The sequence below is a fragment of the Myotis yumanensis genome, unplaced genomic scaffold (assembly GCF_028538775.1).
Source record: "Myotis yumanensis isolate MYYU_CA2020_CCGP unplaced genomic scaffold, mMyoYum1.0.hap1 SCAF_1, whole genome shotgun sequence".
In the NCBI taxonomy this organism is placed as follows: Eukaryota; Metazoa; Chordata; class Mammalia; order Chiroptera; family Vespertilionidae; genus Myotis; species Myotis yumanensis.
The window spans coordinates 39837149-39860107 of record NW_027223752.1 but is presented as its reverse complement, the minus strand read 5'-3'; the positions used below and the strand labels follow the sequence as shown (position 1 = coordinate 39860107).

Here is a 22959-nt window from a genome sequence, read left to right as displayed (position 1 = left end):
GGCTTGACAGGAAATGTTGATGAGAGTGGCACTGGAAAGGGTATTTGGGCAGTGAGGTACAGGCACTTTCTGTGTGTTTGCTTTTTTTTTTTTTTTTTAAATATATTTTATTGATTTTTTTACAGAGAGGAAGGGAGAGAGATAGAGAGCCAGAAACATCGATGAGAGAGAAACATCGATCAGCTGCCTCCTGCACATCTCCCACTGGGGATGCGCCCGCAACCCAGGCACATGCCCTTGACCGGAATCGAACCCGGGACCCCCTAGTCCGCAGGCCGACGCTCCATCCACTGAGCCAAACCGGTCTCGGCTGTGTGTTTGCTTTTTACCACAAACGTTTTAAGTTTTAATGTAGTCTAATTTGTCAAATTTTTGTCATTTGAAATTTTGATGTCATATCTAAAAAGCCATCGCCTACCCCAAGGTCAGGAAAATTTGCCTCTGTGTTTTCTTCTAAGAGTTGTATACTTCTAGCTTTTCTACTTAGATCTGTGGTCCATTTTGAGTCCATGTTTACATATGGTATGAGGTAGGAGCCTGCCTTCATTCTTTTGCATGTGGAAGGCCCGTTGTCCTAGCACCATTTGTTAGAAAGAGTTTTCTTCCTCCATGTAATTGTCTTGGGACCGACGTGCCCCTTTTGTATCCCTCCCTACCACTTGTCTTACTTTTATTTTTTTAATCCTCACTCAAAGATATTATTTACATTGATTTTTAGAGAGACTGCAATGGAAGGAGGAGGTTGGGGAGAGAGAGAAAGAAACATTGATGTGAGAGAGACACATCAACTGGTTGCCTCTGGCATGTGCCTCAACCTGGGCTGGGGATCGAACCTACAACTGAGTTACAGGCCCTTGACCGGAATGGATGTTCTAGCTGGGGAGAAACTATCTCCTATAACTGTAGAGGACAGAACTGGGGTCAGTGAGTGAAAACTATTAGTGGCTGCACTTCTGCTGTAAGAGAAATATCTTTCTATGACATAAAGGAATGAAGGGCGTCATTTGTGGGGTAGTGAGTTGGCTGTCACTGGGGGTATCCAAGCAGCCACTATGAATAGATGCCAATAGCCCATCAGCACTGTGTAGAGGAAACGGATAACCTCTAAGGCCACATTTTTCAAATTGTTTCTCTGTGACAGGGATGAATACATTTATACATTGAAACCCAGTTAACCCTTATCTTATATTTACATACAAAACTGCAAATGGTTTGACGTAGTACTTCATTACTTCATTATTGTTATTATTATTATTTTACTACTTGATGGGTTCATATTTCCTGTTCCATTTTATTCTACTTAAAATTCCAGTGGTGTGCAACCCACTCCATTGTTTTCATGTCCCATTGGTGAGTCTCAACCTGCAGTTTGTAGAACGCTGTTCTAAGGTCAGAGATCGTAGATGGACGAGGCTTGAAGATGGCATTCGAGTCTGGCTTTCCTCCACAATGGTGGCAGGGGTCAAAACGTGGACACAAACAACACACACAGCCAACCAAACAACAATAACAGAAGAAAGTGGAAGCAAGCCTGTTCTACTTGTGAAAGGTCCTGGTTCTAAGTGGCGGAATGCCCTGCTCCTGTCAGTGCAGCCCTGACGGTCGGGGTGGGGCGGCCTTCCTTGCCAGCCCTGACAGCATGTTGGAGGGAGTCTATGGGCTGGCCATGGGCTGGGGAATCACAGAGCTGGGGTCTTGGCAGTCTGTCCGTCTGGGGGGCTGGCAGCAGCTCCATCTGTGCCTGTAGCAGTTTATCTTGTGAGGTCAAATGTGTGTAGCACTGCCAGGCCTTTAATATTGAAGACGAGGGAGTGGCTTTTAAGAATAACATATTTTTGCCTTGAAACAAGTCAAGGCAGAGAGTGGGACAATTAGAGCCTGACATCCTGTTTAGTCATCTCTCCAGGGAGCTCTATTTTCAGAACTGCATGAGGTATGAAGGTAGTTAAGGGGGTATAGTTAACAGTAGTTGTAATGCAACTAGCCATTTTGAACACGGGGGTGATTTAAGGGGTGGTAACCACATTGATGGCAGACTTTATGCAGAGAAAGGGAGAGTTTACTTTACGAATAGGCTGCTGAATAGATCAAGCTTTCTGAGTCAGTACAAAATAGGCATCTTTTATTTTGCAAAGTATGTGATCAGGATGTGGTGTTAAAAAGTGTGTGGTGGTGAGCGAGGGTGAGGTCAGTGCTTCCCCCCCAGCCTTCGCCATCTATGGGTGCAGTGAATAGTTAGCACTGCTCATGCTCTTTGAGATAACCTGACAGCGGCCATGTCAGACATGCTGAATAATGACATCACGGGCATTCAGATGACAGTGGTGAAGCTTGGGGTGGTGAGGGAACTTGCCCAGAGCCAGCTATGGCTGTCCGGCTAGACGCAGCAGTTCTCAACCTGTGGGTCGCGACCCCTTTGGCAGTCGAACGACCCTTTCACAGGGGTCCCCTAAGACCATCCTGCATATCAGATATTTACATGATGATTCATAACAGTAGCAACATTACAGTTATGAAGTAGCAATGAAAATAATTTTATGGTTGTGTCACAACATGAGGAACTGTATTTAAAGGGCCAGAAGGTTGAGAACCACTGGGCTAGCGTCTGTGCTGATCTAGTTCATGGCTCTTTCTACCATCCCGTGTGATCAGCCCCTTATTTAAGTTCGTATTCTACCAGAAATGGCCATCCGTATCCACACTCAGCTTCTCTACATCTCTCTATCCCTCTCTTAGATGAAAGATCAAGAGCAGAAAGGGGCTGAACCTGACAGACTTTTCTTTAAAGACAATTGTAAATTCATGTATTTGGGTCCAAAAACCTTGGGTCTTACAATCCCAGGCTTAGAGGTGTTGATGGGTAGTTGAAGGTTAGCACTGGCACGAAGAGGGCAGAGGCTGCCTACCAGGCTAGTGTGATAAGAGCAGGTGTGGAGGGCACCGCCCCGTCCCGGGCCATGCGGTGTGAAGGTCTTTGGGAAGCTGGAGCACATGCAGAAGATGGGACCTACCGAGAAGACTTGACGCTGTCTCTTTTGCAGAACGTGTGTCTTGATATCTCAATGATAGGCAAGAACCTTAAGGCACGTTGAGACTCCTGGGAACAGTAGAGAATGCAAAACCTCTGAGCTGCCTTCCCTGGTGCTCCCTGGAGATTTCCTACATTCAGGTGGAAGTGTATAGACAGAGATGGCACCCCTCTCCTTATGCGTTTTACTTCCTAAAAACTAAAGGTTAGCAATTGACCAGGTCACATTTGTTCATTACCTTATCTGTTGCCATTATTTCTCTATTCCCTATACTTACCATGTGGTTGAACAAAATGCTGCTCATAGAATGGGGTGCAAAAGATAAGGACATCTCAGACACAATGGCCAAGTTTATGGGAGCCTCTTGATATCATGAAGAGCCCAAATGGAAGATACTAAAATTCAAGAGAAGAGAAACATCGAAAGAACTGTCACTTTTAGATTCGCTTTTCAACCATGATGGTTTCTTGTGTTTTTACTTGATTCTTGCCCCTCTACTGTTTAATGAAAGACTTAGGTCTGATTTATGGCTGTGCTCTGCACGTTTAGCCCTCTCTGTAAGACTATTTGAGGCCCATAAAATGTATGTTAAAATTAGAATATAATATACAATTTTTTTTTCTCTCTTTCTAGGTGGATCTGGAGCCAGAAGGAAAAGTGTTTGTAGTAATAACCCTAACAGGGAGTTTCACTGAAGGTAAGAACGAGATTTGGATTGTTTCTGCTATATGTGTATCTTGGTTCATACGCAGTAGGAATTTCTATCATGGAAATTATAAAAAGAGCATTTTGTAAAAGACACTTTAAAAAAAATTCACTGTTTTAAGTTAGGCTGGCGGATATTTTGTTGTCTAATGGTCTGTTGGTTGGAGTTGCCAGATTAAATATATTTGCTGAGTCTGGCAATCGCCTGTTTTATATAACATGCTGAGTTTTGTTTTTATTCATCATCATCTTAGCTGAATTGTTTTTTGTCTGTTTTAGTTCATGAATATTAAATTGTTCTTTAGAGTTTTGTTTTGGGGCCAATATTCAGTTTGCTCCTGAATGTGTTAAAAATTTAGGCATTGTGTTCTTTTCCTTATAATCTTATACCTCGTTCTGTCCTTGATGTGATTCTGTTTCTCTTCCCTTGGTACCACCCCCAGCTCTCACTCCCCAGTTTTGTTTTGTTTTTTGTTTTTTAATTGAGGCAAAATTTATAGAGTTGACCCTTGAGCAACATGGGTTAAGGGGTGCCAACACCCCATCTCCACCCCCCACAGTCAAAATGTGTGTGTAACTTTTGTCTCTATTATACAATAAAATGAACAGATCAGAAGTGAAGAGTTTGAATTTTGATAAATGCTACAACCCTGTAACCTGCACCCACCCCAATAAGCACATGAAAACATTTTTTAACATCAGGGAAATGCAAATTAAAATCAGAAGGTATTATTTTATACTCGCCAGAATGTCTAAAATTAAAGAGATTGACCATACCTAGTGTTGGTGAGGATATGGAATAATTGGACCTCTCCTACATTGCTGGTGGGAGTGAGTATAAGAACACACCACTTTGGAAATCAATTTGAGAGTTTCTTATATAGTTAGATATACAGTATATGTACTATGTACTCTATTACCCCACAATTCCATTGGTAGGTTTTTGCCCTAGAGAGATGAAAGTGTATATCTACAAAAATTCATGTACAAGAAATTCATAGAAGCATTATTCATAATACCCCAAATCAGGAAAAACTCAAGTGTCCATCAAGAGGAGAGGAGTTAAACAAATTGTTTTACTTTTATATAATGGAAGGACTACTCAGCAATAAAGAGAAATAGGATACTGTTATTTAAAATGACTTGAATGGATCTCATTGAAATCATGCTGAGGGGAAGTATCAGACACACGAGAGAATGTGCTATATAGATCCATTTAAATGAACTTCCAGAATAGACAAAACTTATCTACTGGTGAAAAAAATCAAACAAAACATTTTGTTTATTGCCTCTGGAAGCAGGGGATTGACTGGGAAAGGTCACGAGGGAACTTTCAGAGTGATGGAAATTTCATTTTGAAGTTGTTTATTACCATCCTATATAAATGAAAAAGATTTTTTTGTATCTTGATTTTGTATTGTGTGACCTTGAAAAATTCATCTGTTAGTTCTAGTTTTTTTTGCATTGTTTTTTGTAGATACCTTAGGATTTTCTCTGTCAGCAATCATGTTGTCTATAAAGAAGGACAGTTTTCTTTCTCTTTTCTAATATTTATGGCTTTTATTTCATTTTTGTTTTTTATTGTGCTTGAAGGCCTCCAGGACAGATCTCCTGGTCTAATAACCAATCCTGGGAGGAAGGAATTTAGTCTCTTCCCATTAAGTATGGCATCAGCTCTATGCATTTTGTAGATGTCCTTTATCACAATTGGGGAAGTTCCTTTGGCCCTAGTTTTCTGATAGTTTTTTGTTTTTGTTTTTTTGTTTTTTAATCAAGAGTGAGTTAAATTTTGGCAAATGCTTTTTCCTTATCTATTGAGATGATCACGTGTTTTTTCCCCTTTATTCTTTATTTTCTAGCAGACAGCTACGTTACTATTACTTTAAAATTATGAAGGCTTTTAGGATTTTTAGTCTTAATTTTTTCTAAGTTCTTTGGGAAATTCCATAGTCCTGGGATGGTCTTTACTCATAAAGTAGAGTCAGTTTGGGGTTTCAGTGGAAAGGTGGGGTTTCAAGTGGGAAATAGCTGAAATCTGAGCTCGTTTTGTTCAGGGTTCTAGCTCTTGCTCTTTCCTGGACCTCTCCGAGCCGCCCTTGCGCATGCACAGTTCAGGAGGACCACAGATTTGAGGAGTTAATGGGTTTGGGAATTCTTTTCTCTGTGGGCCCATCCTTTCAGAATTTCTCTGCTCATTTTCCAGTTAGCATGGCAGCCCTGAATCTCGTCATGTCACTCTTCAAGCCAATGAAGAGGTAGCTTTCTGTTTGAAGTCTATTCATCCTACCCCGTGCAGCCTGGAATAGTCTTGGGAAATGGCCTGTCATGCGGATTTTTAAATTAAATTTATAGGGTAACATTGGTTAATAACATTATATAAGTTTCAGATGTACAACTTTATAAAACATCTGGAGACTCTATTGTGTCTCACCACCCAAAGGCTAGTCTCCTTCTGTCACTATGGATTTGACCTCCTTTTGCCCTCTTTGTCCACCATTATGTTATCTATATGTGTGAATTTTTTGTTTTGTTCATCTTTTGCTTTTTGTTTTATATTCCACATATGAGTGAAATTATACAGTTCTTGTCTTTTTCCACCTCACGTATTCTACTTAGTATCACACTCTCCAGATTCATATCTTGCCCCATTAAATTCCCTTCCAGTGTCAAATTCTCTCTGATTTCTGCTTTTTTGGTTGCTCTCCAGAGTTTTCAATTAATTGTTTAAAAATAATTTTCTAGAGATTTTCATTTTGTTTTTGTTGTTGGAGGGTAGTTCCTTATAAGCTACTCCATTATTAAAATCCTGGTGAAGATTTTTAAACATGTGACTCCATGGTTTGTCTGTTTGGTTGTCACATTTTGCTGCTGGTGACAATTCATCTTCTTTGAGAAATGGTTTTCTCTCCTCTCAGCCAACCGTTCTTATTCATGAAGATGAATTGTTTTAATGGTAATATTTTTCTATCTGTTGTCTTAATTGTTGCACACAATCTCATTGCTCTAATAATGAAATTAGCAGAACCTAGGATACTTGAACATGAAAAACTATCCAGGTTACAGTTTGGGGGTCTTCTGCCTGCTCAGAGGTCTTTTTGTTTCGTTTGGTGTCTTGTGCATAACAGGACTTGCGAGAAAAATAGTCTGCTCACTGCTCAGTTGAATAAAATGTAATGTAGTATTACAGAGCACTATTGATAGAACATTCTCCCAGCGTATGGAACATGGGCACAGTCAGTCTATAAGCAAACCCAGCAGTGAGAAGTGAGACAAGAGTGAGGAGAGGTGAGCTCCTAGGTGCTGATGTATCTTTCTGCATTAAGTTACAAGGGATCAACAGAGTAAACCCATGCATGGTAGACCAAATCTGGTTATGCTGTAGTCATTACATGATTTCTTTTTTTTTTAGAGCTACACCAGCTTTCTAGAACTAAGTTTTATTTAGGTTCTCTCTTCCCCCCCCTTTTTTGTTAACCCTCACCCAAGGATATTTTTTCCCCAATGATTTCTAGAGAGTGGAAGGGAGGGGGAGAGAAAGAAACATTGATGTGAGACACATCAATTGGTTACCTCCCGCACACTCCCCGACCAGGGCAGGCATCGAACCTGCAACCCAGGATCATGCCCTTGACTGGGAATCAAACCCACAACCCCCCAGTACATGGACCAATGCTCTAACCATTTAACCCACTGGCCAGGGGTAGGTTCTTTCTTCCTTAATTGTACACTAGAAACATCAGAACACTGGCACCAGAATCCTTCTGGATGTTCTCATTGTATTCATTGATTACAGTTTTAGTGATTGATAGAAAGAAAGGAATGTCAAATCTTACTAGGGATGAGTTTTTACCAGGTCATTGAAATTGTATTTCTTTCAGAGGTGACCCTGGATATAATTGAGAGGCAGGCTGAGTTCATCTTTAGTAATTCCCCCTCCTGTTCAAGTAGTTTTTCCTGCTCTCTGCCTTTAACTGTCTCTTACTTCAGTAAGATGCTCAGTGTTCTCCTCTCTCCAGGAACAGTTATGAATAAGGAAGATAGTGAATTCATGGACCAATTCATACCAAAGTTATAGTGATTGATATCTTAGTCCTCTCCCCTTTTAGGTGTATTGCAGATTTTAAAAGATACTAAAAGAGCTGTTTTATCCACAAGACATAGATTTTTTTAATGTTGAAATTTCAGGAGCTATAGCGTCTCTGAGTGGGATATATTTTAGAACCTCAGATCTGTTCTCTCTGTGGGAGCTTTGTCTCATCAGTTTGGCTCCTAGGCTATAGTTCACTGTGAGCTTGCATACTGCTGCTGCCTTAGAGCACTGCTTTCTCTTCAAATACAGACGACGTGACGGCTCCTCTGTGTGTGTTAGAAGAGGGAGGAATGGGGTCCCTCCATCATGCCAGCCGCAGCTGTAGCAGCAGCCCGGGCCAGGCACTGTGAGAATGTCCCTGGCTTGGTTTCACTCTGTCAGCCACTCTAGAACATCCCCAGCCATAAACTGACAGGTTGGCTGATAGAACACGTGGAGCTCTAGTTCCCATTTTGGATGCTGAAGGGCTTTACATAAAGAGCACTATGAGGTCAGGCCTGCCTGGTGTGTCTGGGGCTACAAAAGGGACATTGGCCTGGAATCCCAGAGGGATTGTCAGAGCTCAAGAAATGTTGGTTGAGCCTCAGGATGCATCTAATCTATCTCACAGGATTGTTTCGAAGGTCAGGTGATATAATGTGTAAGAAAATGCTTTGCAAAATGTAGAGTGCACTCTGAAGGTACATTCTCCCTACCCCCGTCTGGGGTCCCATGTGTATTCAGCATGTTTGTTTCATTTTGGCACCACCTTTATTTCATACTAGAGGCCTGGTGCATGCATGATATTTGTGCATTGCGGGGCGGGGGGCGGTGGTCCCTCAGACCAGCCTGCGCCCTCTCACAGTCCGGGACCCCTCAGGGGATGTCCACCGAGGGGTCCTTAGCACTGCTGCAGAGGTGGGAGAGGCTCCGGCCCCCGCAGCTGCACTCATCAGCCGTGAGCCCGGCTTCTGGCTGAGCGGCACTCTCCCTGGGGGGGGGGGAGTGCACTGACCACCAAGAGGCAGCTCCTGCATTGAGCATCTGCCCCCTGGTGGTCAGTGCACGTCATAGTGACCGGTCATTCCACAGTTCAGTTGATTTGCATATTAGGGTTTTATTATATAGGATAGGACACCTCAGGAATTTAGTGGACAGTTACTAGTATAATGTGGGCTTATATCTATGCCTGTCTTTCTTTCGTGGCCTCCTATAAGAGTTCTGCCATCAGCTCAGATTCTGTAATCCCCAAGCTCTCTTTTAAAAAAGAGATTGCTTACTGGGGCTGTGTTCTATGATATATAGGACTGACATTTAGAACTACTGATAACTACTTATTTTATCCTGTCTCATATTCTTATCTTTTATTAATTATGCTGAAACAGCAGCCAAGGCAGAAAGTTTTTCTTAACCATAAGACATGACTGAGAAATAACATAAGAAATGCCTGTTGGGCGCAGACCTTTGAGTCATCATGGATGCTGGGGAGATAAAATGAACAAGACAGAGACATTTTCCTGACGGAGCTCATAGGAGGGAGCGGTGTGCAGTGTAGAGCTGACGTCTCCAGGTGGGAATAAGTCCAAGACCAGGTGTTGGCCCTTGGGGATATGGAATCAGATCAGCAGAAGGTTTTAGTGAGAGCTTCACAGAGGAGGTGTAGTTCAAAGCAAGTTTGATGATAAATAGAAATATGCCAGGACGGGAAGCTAGTTCGTACAAAGTCACAGAGGTGAGAGAGCAGGAACAGGTTCCAGAAACTGAAAGTAGTGGGGAGGTGACGAAGGTGGGGGAGTGGCAAGGAGATGTGGCCAGAGACATGGAACATGTGCCCAGGGCAGTCTGCCTGCCATACCAGCGTAACAATGAGTAATACCATCTCGCCCTCAGAAGGGTCCCGGGTTAGATGATACATTTCTACTTTGAGGTGAGGGGGTGGGGGGGAGGCGGGGCAGTGAAGGGTTTTAAGCAGAAAAAAAAAAAGATCTGATTTGATAGCAGTTGGTTCAAGGAGGGGTTGTTAAAACATAAGAGGAGACAAGGGTGTGAAAGCCGTTAAGAGACCATTAAAGTTGTCTAAGCTTGAGATTAGTAGAGCTTCAGTTAAGTTGGAATCTGTGGGTATGGATGGGGAGGAGGGGACAGCTATGAGAGATGTATATGTAGTGGAACCAACAGGAATTGTCAGTTCATTGGCTGTTAGGGATATGGAAGATGAGTCTCAGATGACTTTGTGGAATCATTCACCAGGATAGAAATATAGGGATGGAAGATGATGAATTCAGCTTTAGGCAAGTAGAGTTTGAGGTGCTTGTGGAAACCCAAGTGGACATGTCTAGGAGGAATTGAAAATAAGAGTCCGTCGTTTGGCAAGAGAGGTGAGCCCAAGATAGTGCCCTAGGTGTCCGTGATAGCCAGGCACATGGGTAAAGGCGCCCAGTGGAAAGATTTAGAGAGAAAACCCAGGTGACCAATCGCAGAACTCTATGGAACACTAGCATTTAAGGACTCTGGGCCATGGATTATGATTTGTCAAACTCACCAAACTATGTTGAAGGTTTACTTAACACCCATCTTGCTAATGTATTCATTACTCATTCAATAATATTTGAGTGCTTACTGCATGCCAGGGACTATTTCACCAGAAGGCATAATTTCTTCCAAATTGTTATCAAACGTTTTGTAGTGAAGTTTAAAGAACAGAACATAAAACCCTTTGAAAAGTAATGTTTGCATTGCTGTTAACTGTAGTATTTTCAAAGTTGGGTATATAGTGCGCTGTGTGCAGGTTTAGCAGTAGAACAGACACAACAGCTCTAAAACTGGGGGAGGGCTCTCCATTGAGCTATGATAGAACAAGCCAAACTCTTTGTGGAAATCCCTCACAGAGCTGAAGGCATTGTGTTATCAACTGGATCAGAAACCCATGACCATTGTTCATTTTGAGAAATGTGTTATCACTCTTGATCGGAGGCAGAATTCCCCCAAGCACTGCTGCTGAAGTAGACACCATCGAAGTGATTTATTATTTTGAAAGCGCTGTCTCATGCCACTGTGTGTTTCACTCTGGCTAAGCCTTTCTGGAGCAAACAACTGGATCTGCCGCCTAATCGAGCTGAAATTTATTATGGTGATGAAACAGACCTGGATTTTAAGGCAACCTCTTGACGCTGTGGGAATGTCAGAATCTGGCCCTGTTTATGGTGGTCACTATGTTGGACTAATTTTTACCTGGAAGAGTGGAGTGGCAATAAAAAGGCTGAAATAAATGAAACTGATAAAAAATGCATCGAACTAAATTCATAGCTGCTATACATTGGAAGGGAAACAACAGAAATGAGGTCAGGTCATGTTATCTCCTCATGTGAGAACAAATCAGAAATGATATTGGTGCATTGTTATGCTGTTAAGAAATATGGTGTAAGATTTTACGATTCGAAGAGGATGTAGTTTGTGTAAGTGAACTTTGCCTGGACTCAGGGAACCTCCAACTCAAATGGTTGGCTCACAGAGAGCAAACCAGACATTATGTTCCTCCTCACGGGAGCACACCACACTGTCTGTGGGGCACATGGAAAGGCAGATTAGCCATGAGTTGATTTTTGAAAATGGGTGACATGTGGGTTTATTGTACTGTTCTATTTACTTTTGCACATGTTGGAAATTGTCCTCATTAAGAAGTGAAATTTTAAAAAATAAACTACACATTTTAAACATGTCTATTTCCTAGATAAAACACAGAATCTGGGTTGCCTCTATGACATCAAAATGATCCTTTAACGTTGAACCCCTGTTATTTATCTTCATTTATAATTTAAAGCTGTTTTTTTTCCTGTCTGTATATATTTTATCCTTAATTCCCAGTTTTTAAATCTTACAAAGAGGCAAGTTAAACATTGTAAATGACTAACGGACTTCAGGAAGATTTTTAAAAGTTCCAGATGAATACTAAGCAGTGAGTCAAAAGCTGCAGGTAGGAAGGGCTGAGTAAGACAGTTCCCTTCATTCCAGCATCAAGTGCCCACTTACAATGAATGACAAGTACTCATCTCCTACTAACAATTACATAACGCTTTGCACTTGCAAAGTTTAGGATAGTTTCCTAAAAGAATAAAGCAAATCAAAAGAATTCACGGTAGAAGTATCTTTATGGAGATAGTAAGACAAACGTTCTGTGAGCCCGTGCTTTTTTCCCTAGTTCCCAAGGCAAACATGAAGATATTCCGTACCAGTTTGTGTTGTTGTTTTTGTGGGGGTTTTTTTTGGGGGGGGGGGGATTTCTTAAAACGCAAACAAAAACACAGCGTGACGACGCACCTGTCATTTGTGGATTTTGCAGCATGTCTAGAAAACTTGGCTCAAACTTTGCATTGCCCACCTGGTCTTATTGCATTAGTGAAGCCGATACACGTTTCTCCCAGGGAGAAGGTGGAACGTGCACTTGAACTTTGGTATCTGCTCATTCTCTCTGCTAAGGCAGGCATAAGAGCATAGAGTAAGATTCTGATCCTTTTTTTGGTTGGTTTGTTTTTGATACCATTGCCTCAGTTTTTAGCTCAGACTTCCTGCGTCAAACCCTGGTCTACAAATAATTATGTTCTCTGCTAAATCGTTGTGGCCACACATGCACCGAGGCGCAGGAAACGTGTCACTGCTTGAAAACTGCACCCACAGTTTCTCACGGTACCTCACACTCACAGAGCAGGGGGAAAGCAATCTCTGGTGGCAGTTCATTTCCAGTGCCCCTTCTCATGTTTCAAGCCTGGTGACAGTTTGCTGATTTAATTTTTAAATTTACTTTATTTTTTAAATATGTTCCTTTGATATATTCAGCCCAAGGAATGAGTGACCACTTCAGTTTTCCTTATGGTCCAAGCAGTTCATGGCTACCATTGGAAATGATAGCCAGGTTTAAGACAGGATAGGAGAGAGAGAAAGAGGCATTAAGGGAAGGGGAAATGACTTGGTTTCTTGGGAAAAAGAAGAAACGATCATTTTAAAGGATTGAGGCTAATTGTCCCCTGTCATAGTACACTTGTTCCTCTTCTCTGCCGCAGCCAGCTCATTTATTTAAAGCCGCCTGAGGACCAGAGACTGTGCTGGGCCTGTAATTCAGCAAATGACAACAGCAGTCTTGTTCTGTTTTCCTTCTGGTAGCAGGATGGGCTCCTGGGCTGGTCACCGATTCTCTCTTTGTGGTTATGGAATCCTGTCTAGGATTTCCTTTGTTCTCACAACAACCTTCCGAGGCTCATGCAGTGCTCCGTCTGCATGTGGTGAGTGCAGCTCAGAGACACTGATTTGCTGCTGTCTGTGCCAGACCCAGACACAAGCTCAGATGGGGATGCTGAGGTCCAAGATCTTTCTAAGCCATCCATCTCTCTGGGATGCTTTTTTTGTGTTTTCTCTTTGTTCTACCTTGGAAGAATACTGTATGCTCAGTGGTATAATCCCACCCACCACAGAGTGTTGTCATCTTTGGGGATGATGTATTTTTGCAAGTCTCCCCTTAGGCCCCTCCTTCTTAAACCTAAAGGTTGACATTCACCTGGGAAAGGTGCCACCTTCTCAGATATCAGGCATGGATCAGAGCTCTGGGAGGAGTGGGCTTGAGATTTGCTTAGGTTTAATTGCAATTGTCAGTAGGATTTCTTTTTTTTTTTTAAATTATATTTTTATTGATTTGAGAGAGAGAGATGGAGAGAGAGACAGAAACATTGATGAGAGAGAAACATCAACATCGATTGACTGCCTCCTGATCTCACTGGGGATCAAGCCCACAACTGTCACATGTGCCCTGACCAGGAATCGAACCGTGACCTCTGGATTCATGAGTCGATGCTCAGCCACGGAACCACACCTGCCGGTCATCAGTAGGGTTTCTTAATGCAGACCTTCAGCTAGAACTCAGAAGAAATTAAAAATTAAATAGATGAGTTTTGTTTCGGACATGACAGCTATATTTGCCTAGTTAAACCCCAAGTTCATCCTGACTACTTCTCTTACTTTCATTGACTATTGACAAAAAAACTCTTAAGTGATGGTTTTGTTCAGAATTTAGTTGGTTCTCAAAGTATGGCCCTGCAGACCTTTGGAGGTTCTAGAGATGTTTTCAGGAGGTCTGTAGTTCAAAACTATTTTTCTTATTATACTAAGATGTTGTTTGCCTTTTCAAATGTGTTGACATTTGCACCAATGGTGCAAAAGGAATGGTGGGTAAAACTACTAACACTTTAGAACCAATTAAGGCACCAAATGTACAGTCATCAGTGTACCAGTGTAATCTTCATTGCCATATAATTGCAGGGAAAGAAGAAAAGAACACAATTTCACTTAAGAATATATTTGATGAAGCAGGAAACAATTTCAATGCTGTTACTTTATAATATGCTGTGTGACAAAGTGGGAGCTATGCATAAAGCACTTCCACATACTGAAAAATGATCATGTCTCAAGGAAAAACACTTGTGTGATGGAGTTGTTAGCTGAGCTAGCCATTTTTTCCATGTAACACCATTTTTACTTGAAAAAAAATGACAAACTATAGTTATGGAGACTTGGCAACTTGTCAGGTATTTTCCTAAAGGTGAAGGTAGCAAGTCTGTTATTTCAAGGAAAACAACTCTGACTATTTGATGCCAATGATACAATTGGACCCTTCCATTTTGGAAAATTTATATCCACCGTTACTAGCTTTTCAGCTTCCAATGCTTAACAAAGATTTTCTCAATGCATCTATTGTTGATGCTAATGAACAGTGTGATATTTTAATCTGTATAGTGAAATATGTCAATGGTTGGAAGATCTACATAACTCAGCGAGCCTGTGTTTTCGAAATGACCCATACAAGATGTTTCAAAAACATCTATGAGTCAAGGGTCCATTGAAATAATAAAATAGGCTAATGGACTTAATGTAGTAGAGTTTGAAAAGCTCATTGATGATGGGTTTGGAATCCACATTGCAACTAACTTTTAAGAAGCTACCACTTGCTAAGTTTTGATGTAGTATCAACAAATACTCATAATTATAAGCTATTAAAACACTCTTTTTCAATTACTCTATGTGTGAAGCTAGATTTTATTCTTTTGTTGTTGTTGTTAATCCTCACCCGGGAATATTTTTCCATTGATTTTTTTCCTTTTTTTTTTTTTTTTTTAAGAGAGAGAGTGGAAGGGAGGGGAGAGACAGGGAGAGGGAAACATTGGTGTGAGAGAGACATAATGATTGGTTGCCTCCTGTATGCATCCAGAACAGGACCAGGGATGCTGCAGCCGGGGTACCTGCCCTTGACCAGAATCGAACCAGGGACCCTTCAGTCCTTGGGCCAATGCTCTACCGTTGAGGCAAACCAGCTAGGGCTAGATTTTATTCGTATACTTCAACTAAAACAAAGTTGCAACACATTGAATACAGAAGCAGATATTAAGAATACAGCTGGGCCTTGGCCAGTGTTGTTCAGTAGTTAGAGTATTAGCCGGAACACCAAAGGGTCCAAGGTTCAATTCCTGGTCAAGGGCGTTGTACCTGGGTTGCAGGTTCGATTTGGGCATGTACAGGATGCCACCAATCGATGCTCACAGAGATGTCTCTTTCTCTCTCTCCCTTCTCTTCCCTTCCACTCTCTCTGAAAATAATCAATGGGAAAAAATCCTCAAGTGGGAATTAACAAAAAAAATAAATAAAAAAGAATCCAGCTGACTCTAAGATGAAAGATTTGCAAAATCATAAAAATTACCACTCTTCTCATTAAGATTTTTGTTTTGGAAAATATAGTTATCTTTCATAAAAATGTTATTTATGTTAACATACAATGGATTTCTTAATGTTTTAAATGAAAAAATTAAATACCTCAATTTTAATTTCTAATAATGGCAAATATCAATAGAGAAAAACCCACATAAACCAAAATTTTGAGTTCTCAATTTTTAAGACTATAAAAGGGTCCTGAGACCAAATGACTTTTAGAATTTTTAGGTTGACCTTTCCTTTTATCTTTCTTCCAGAAATCCAGCATTTTTCATCCTAGTGACCACAGAGAGAAGGAACTGACAAATATCAGTGTATGTCATGTTGGGGACTGATTATTATGTAGGCAGCAGGTGATACAGGTGACAGAAACTGTAATCCTTTTTTTTAAAAACTGTAACGCTTTTCTTTTTCTCTAATCATTTTTACTGTGCAAGGTACTTTCTCAACCAGTTTTTGTTATAAGCCTTTCTCATAAAAAGAGGAAGGTCAGGAAGTAACACCAGAACAACCCAAAGCGATGGTGGTTTCTAAGTTTAGGGATCGCCTGCTGCTGGTCGCTGTATGCTAAACCTTTGCTTTATTTGAGCAGAATGAGGTCGTGGCAATACTTCTGAGCAAGTGGTCAGAGCCATAAGCATTCAAAGCTGAACCGCAAAAATAGCTGCAAGATCTGTGGACAGAGCATCAGCAGATCGACTGCGTGTGGCACTCCCTTTGAAGTCAAAATTCTTGCAAAATGCAGAATCTGACTTTTCTTAATTTTCTCAAGGATATCATTGAAATGACACTAATGTGGTAGTCTCTCGGTGGAACTGAGATTTGGGTAAAACAAAAGTGATTTAATTTTTTGATAGAAAAATTAATTGCTTCAGAGTCTATTTTCATTATGCTTCAATCTCACTTCCAGCAACTCCTGATCTCTCTGCCCGCCCCCACCCCCCCTGCACCTCCCCAAATGAACAAGGCAGCTGAGGTTCTGTTTTCAGGCTAGTTATAGTGATGTTAGGTTTTCTCCAATAACGCCCTGGATCAGTGGACAGCTAGAGAGGTGGGCAGACCTGTTTCTTCCCTTCGCCCCTGCAGTTTCTCTTCAGCATCACGATTTCATCCTGGTGTCTGAGATTTCTGTTCTGGGTCTCACGTCAGTGCTGGATGACTCCTTGCAGGAGGTTGAGAGGGTGTGTTTGGGGTGTGGGGTGCATAGTGCCCTAGGGTTGCAGGCACATTCTTTGTGTATGTCAGGAATTGCCTTAGGTTTTGTAAACTTTTCACACCGTTTTGGAAAAACTCAGTTGCTTCCTCCATGAATTTATATTCAGTAACAAAAATATACTAGGTTGAGCAATACTTCTAAATTATTACCACTAGAGCCCAGGGAATCAAGAGAACTCTGTATGTATACACACACAGAATACTTATGTATGGCATTATGTAATGTATGTATGATGAATGTGTGTGTGTGTGTGTGTGTGTGTATGCATGCATTTACAATGACACTGGTTTATTCTCATGGAACTCAAAATTTGGTGTGTGGCTGGAGGTTCAATTAGACAAATTAACATAATATGTTAAGTGATAAATGCTGTGGAAAAAATAAGACAGGCTAAGGCAGTGGTTGGCAAACTGCAAGCCACATGCGGCTCTTTGGCCCCTTCAGTGTGGCTCTTCCACAAAATACCGACTTCTGCGCATGGGCCACGAAGTTTCATTAGCACTGTACGTGCGCGCCCGCACATGGTATTTTGTGGAAGAGCCACACTCAAGGGGCCAAAGAGCCGCATGTGGCTCGCGAGCCGCAGTTTGCCAACCACTGGGCTAAGGGGACAGAGATGAGGGCTGTGTGTGTGTTCTGTGCAAATGTTTGAGCCACAGGGTTGTCTAGGGGAAGAGAAAAGAAGTAAAAGACCTGAAGGGGGAGCATGGTTGGTGAGTGAGTTTGCAGCAGGGAGAGGACCACGGCTGAGCCCTGAGCTCCTGGGGAGGTGCCCAGCATCGCTGGCACAGGGTCAGCACCCTGTTAATGTCACTTTCCTTTTCAGGAACTTGCCTTTGTTACGTAAGTGAAATTCACCTATAGTTGATGCTGGTTACCATTTGTCTGATTGAGCATAATCTTTTTTCTCCCTTTGGCTAGGAGCCTGGAGAGCACAATATTATTCCCATTTACAATGATTTAATATACGTTGCTAAAACACAAACTATTGTAAGTTTATCATGAAGACTTTCCCAAGGTCTGTGAATTCCATCGTGACTTCTTATTGTGCTGAGCTAAATTAAGGATCCATTACACAGCTTAATAAGCATTAAAAGTTCAAATCGTCTGTCTGGAGATATATAACATGTCCATGCACTGCTAAATATAATTAGCCGTAATTCCATTCTAGTTACAGGTTATTAAGAAATTATCCTTGTTTGCGCACCTCACCCATCTTAAACACAGTCAGAAAGTTTAGGTTGAGCTGGAATCTTCCGTTCTTGAACGTGGTGGGAACTACCATGGTTGTGACGTTTTAATAAATGTCAGCGACATGTCTGCTGAACACCTGGAGGAGTCAATCGGTTGGAGCTCAGTCGGGGCACACTGGAGGTTAATCTTATTGAGTCTTAGTACTACTTCCTGTTAAGGACACTTCCATTATCTGAGTCCTTAGATTGGAATTTGCCAAGTACTAAAAGCAGGGCCTTCAAAAAGCATGAGATGGTAAGAGAGGATCTGTGCTAGAGCAATGGAATCACTTGAAACTTTTGAACAATACAGATTGCCAGACCCCAGCCTGAACCAGAATCTCTGGGGAAGAGGCCAGGGAAACAGATTCCTTAGAAGCGTTGTGGCTGGTTGGCTGCGTTTGAACACCGCTGAGTATCCTAAGTCACATCTAATTTGATGAGTGGAAAGTTTCGGTGATTGGGAGGTTTGATAGTTGAAGAAAACACAGAAAAAACAACAACCTGCAAAGCAGAGTGTATCACTTTGGTGTTGTCTTTTAAGAATTGACAAAACCCCAAATGGCTTCTTTGAAGAGTCATTAGAAAGGCTGGGACACAGGGAGGCCAGGTTACGTTTTTGCACTTTTAGGAGGAGAAAATGAGACTCGGAGGCTAAGGCCCTTGCCACCGTGTCAAACCTTCCCTGCTAATGCTGGACTCAAACCAGGCTTGAAAGGAGTAAATTCAGGATAGGAATGTTGGCTATACTGCCTCTCCGCTATTGGACTGGACACACATAACAGGTATTTCCCGTCCCTTAGAGGAAGGAACTAGGACCAGAAAAAGGCAATTTGATGTGACTCTGGTTACAATGGGAGCCAACACTTTTTTGTAGTATATATGTTTTTAAAGGGTTGAGTTACAGTATGCTCGTTATTAAAACCAAGAACAGATTACATAACTTGGTATGGACTTTTCTGACTGGTTTGAAGGTATGATAACATCTTCCACTTCACGCTGACTTTCTCAGCACTCTCATGAAAAAGAAAAAAAGGGTTATTTTTGCAAAAGTATTTGAAAATGTCATCAATTTTCCAGAGTCTGTGCACGGCTCCGCCAGGGGTGGTCTCGTTTTCACCGGTGATTTCACTGGTGATGGACCTGCGGCCCCAATTTCCTGAGTCAGGGCTTTGCTGTGAGTGTAGCGGCTTGTCAATTTCATGACCTGCATGAGCTGCACGATTTCACTTTTACCCTGCACCCGATTTTTATTGTGTAAGTTGTATTGTGGGACAGACCTGATTCTTAGAAAGAAATTTCAGTAGCCGTTCACACGGTGGGCAGGAACAGGTTTCATCAGGGAGGAATGTCAGGGAAGGGCCTAATTTAAACATGGTCAGTCTGTTCCTTGGCAGCTGTTTCTTATGCTTTCAGCCTTTGGCTTACCTGTATCAATCTCACCTTTATGGGGATTTTGGTTACAAAAATTCACATGAGGTCGGGTGTCTCGGTAAAATGAATCACTTATTTCTTAGAAAAGGTGTAGCAAATCATATATCTATAATAATAAAAGCGTAATATGCTAATTAGACTGGACAGCCGAATGATCTTCTGGACAACCTTCTGGATGAAGCAGGGGCTGCAAGGGCTGAGGGCAGCCGCCATGGCTGCGAGGGCCAAGCCCCTTGCACGAATTTCATGCATCGGCCTTTAAAATATATGTGTGTATACACACACACACACACACACACACACACACACTGGTAGTGTTCAGATACCACTCTGTAGAAGGGACTGCCTGTCTGGGTACCGCTGTCTTACCTAATGCTCTTAGGATCCACCCAGGCAAAGGAGTGCCTAACAATACGCAGAGGGTTCTTTCTACCAGTGGACTGCAGGAGGGGTTCATTGCAAAGACTGAAGCTTAACTCTGGGAGGGAACCATCCATTTTAAGTGACGATTCAGTAGGACGCCGTTGTCTCCTGCTGGCTCCTGTGAGGACACCAGGAACACTGAGCAGGATGCAGGAGGAACAGGTTCAGAGTCCCGCTCAGGTGCACCTGTGATCCGTCAGGTCTTGTTCCACTCCTCTGCCTCATGTGTTCTAGGCCCTCACCAGTGGTCTCTAATTCCTGCCTTTTTGGTCTTTGCATCTATGAATGCTTGAAGGGCACAGAGTCCAGTCGTTATGGGCTGTCTCTAATATGCAGAATATCGATTGTGTGCTGGCTGGCTGTTTACCATCTCCCCTACCCCCACTGCCTCCCCACCCCCCCCACACACACACGCAAACACACATACACAGCTCTAATCAGGGAATGCAAACTGCTCGTGGGCTGAAATGGCCCACAGACTGGCTTTGTTTTGTATGTGGCATAGTACAATGGTTAGAAGTTCTTCACCTTGAACTCTTCAGTCAGGGCAGGGTTCTCCAGGGCACCCCTTTCCCAGCACTCCCTGTTGTCTGAATTCCCTGTGATGTCACACCTCATGGCTCTCTCTCTCCGTTTGTAATCCTGAATCTGCGTATGTGTTCAGTGTGTGTACTTGGCAGTGTGAGGTAGCCACGGGGGCATTTTTAATTGTCCTTTAAGAAGAAGGATCACTTCTTTGCCAGAGTCAACTGAAAACACTTTCCCTTCACTGAATGCCCTAAAGGTTCCTCTCTGGCACCATTCGGCATCCCAACCTTTCCCCAGCGGCACTCCCACTTCTGGTTTTGAGTCATGCAGAGTCTCATTGTTATGGGGAGCTTCATGGGGGTGGGGAGGGGTAGGAGAGAAATCTCTCTTTGTTTTTAATCCAGAAAATAAGTCAGGCTTTCAGATAATGCCTTCAGCTTCCTGAATATCCCTCCCCTCTCCCCCCAATTAATTTCTGGTGTTAGTATTAATCCCATTCTTAACAGAACCCTACAGGCGGAACCCCCCTGGGGAATTGCCCTTGAGAATCTCTTATGGTGCTGGAGATATAGGGTGGTGGTGGAGGGCATCGGCTTCAGGTCAGATAGACTTGTGTCTGCTTCCTGTACTTCCTAGCCATGTGACCTTGAACAATGTCTGCCTCAAGTGTGAAACACGGAGCTAGTGGCATCTACCCCCAGGGTTGCTGTGAAGGTGACATGAGGTTATACATACATGCACACACCCACAAAGTGTTATATTAAGGCCTGATGCAGATGATACACCCACCCGTTGTGAAAGGAAATTTGTACCCAATTTATTTCCATGTACATTGTGGTGAATCATCTAAAAGGCACTGGGGAAAATATGATGACATACACCCCCTTTCTCAGTCATTGTCTCAAGTCCTGGACAGCAACTGAAGTTCACGTGTGTGTCACACTCTGGGAGGGGGCACGGTACATTCCCATCTGTGTGCCTATGTGCTTTTGGTAGTAGCCCCCATCCGTGATGCCATGGCTGGGAGAGAAGGTGTGGGAAAGATTTACTGCCTCTATAGGGGTGTTGCTTTGCCAGTTTCATGCTTGCTGGGTCCCACAGAGAACATATGTTGCCCCTCTTTTTAGATCTGCCCCCCAGAGCCAATTATACACCTTGTCCCAAGTCCCTCCTTGAGGATCTGGCTAATGCTTGGGTTGATGCTGCTGGCATTACCTTTCCTTGTGAGTGCCAATTGTGCCATGGGTCATAGTGTGTGTGTGTGTGTGTGTGTGTGTGTGTGTGTGTGTGTGTGTAGACCAGCCCTATTCATGGGCAGCCCCACTGCTCTGGGTGCTCCATAGGAATCTTGGAAGAACAACAGAATAGGAAATTGGGGTTTACTCCCCTGCCTAGCTTGACCCAGGGAGCAGTAAGTCCAGGAGATTGCTCTTTGGGATCATATTGAAAACCAGCCCCCACGGCTGGCTGGTTCTTGTAGCACAGGTCTAATGAGTACCTTCTTCCTATAGCCATGTTAATGTTAATTAATGCTTACAAGACATTCCCAGGTCCCAGAAAGGATGTGTGTTTTAAAAGCAGATCATATGTGCAACCTGCAGTTACTTTCTTGTCTGTAGAGGGTCGAATTTTAAGTGCCCGGGCAGACGTTGTACATTGCCAGGCAGCAGAGGCCCCTGTCCCCTAGTTCTCCTGGGGCCAGGATTTTGTTAGGTCTCGTCACCAGCCTGTTGGCCTGACCGAGTGCTGTCCATCACCATGGAGCAACTCTGCGTGTTTGCTTTGTTATTTATTCACAAATTGCAGTTGGTTCATTCCATGTGGAGGTTTTTATAGCCTTTGGTCTTTCCCAAATATTTCCTTAGTTTATTGAATTGGTTCCTCATTTATAAATTAAAGTGTGTGTTGACTTTTGTGGTTTTAATTTTACAGGCTTGGTTGCCTTTGTATTATCACACGGTGTCTCTTGTTTGAGTCCATAGGCAAGGTCTGTTTGCTTGCTGCCTTGCTTTGTTTAGGGCTTAACCATTACCCAGTTCCTTCTTAAGTTAAAGATGGTGTTATGTTCAAGGGAAAACCCATTTTAAATCCAGTACTTAATTATTAACTGAAATACAGTGTGTATTTTGGAGGCAAAATTACAAGTTTGTTGTATGTGAAGGAGAAACCTGCGCTGAAAATCCATTTTGTGTGGATTTGGGTTAGCCTCTTTTTAAAAATATATATATGTTTTTATTAATTTTAGAGAGAGGAAGGGAGGGAGAGAGAGAGAGAGAAACATCAATGATGGGAGAGAATCATTGATCGGCTGCCACCACCCCCCACCCCCCGCACGACCCCTACTGGGGATCGAGCCTGATACCCAGGCATTGTGTCTCCAAACAAAGTTCAAGAATATTTACAGGAATACAAAACTATTCAGTACTCAACAAGTAAAATTCACAATGTGTGGCATCCATTAAAAAATCACCAGAAATGCCCTCGCTGGTGTGGCTCAGTTGGTTGGGTGTTGTTCTGTGCACCAAAGGGTTGCCAGTTTGATTCCTGGTCAGGGCATATGCCCAGGTTGCAGGC

The 22959-nt window shown here is 42.5% G+C and overlaps 1 protein-coding gene across 1 annotated transcript in view; it reads left to right on the top strand.

The window, feature by feature from the left end:
- PRKCH (protein kinase C eta) overlaps window positions 1-22959 on the top strand; it is a 220541-nt gene that overhangs the window by 67218 nt on the left and 130364 nt on the right. The window contains exon 2 of the mRNA XM_070418825.1: window positions 3663-3726. Within this exon, the coding sequence (XP_070274926.1) occupies window positions 3663-3726 (64 nt within the window). The remainder of the gene's footprint in view (window positions 1-3662; window positions 3727-22959) is intronic.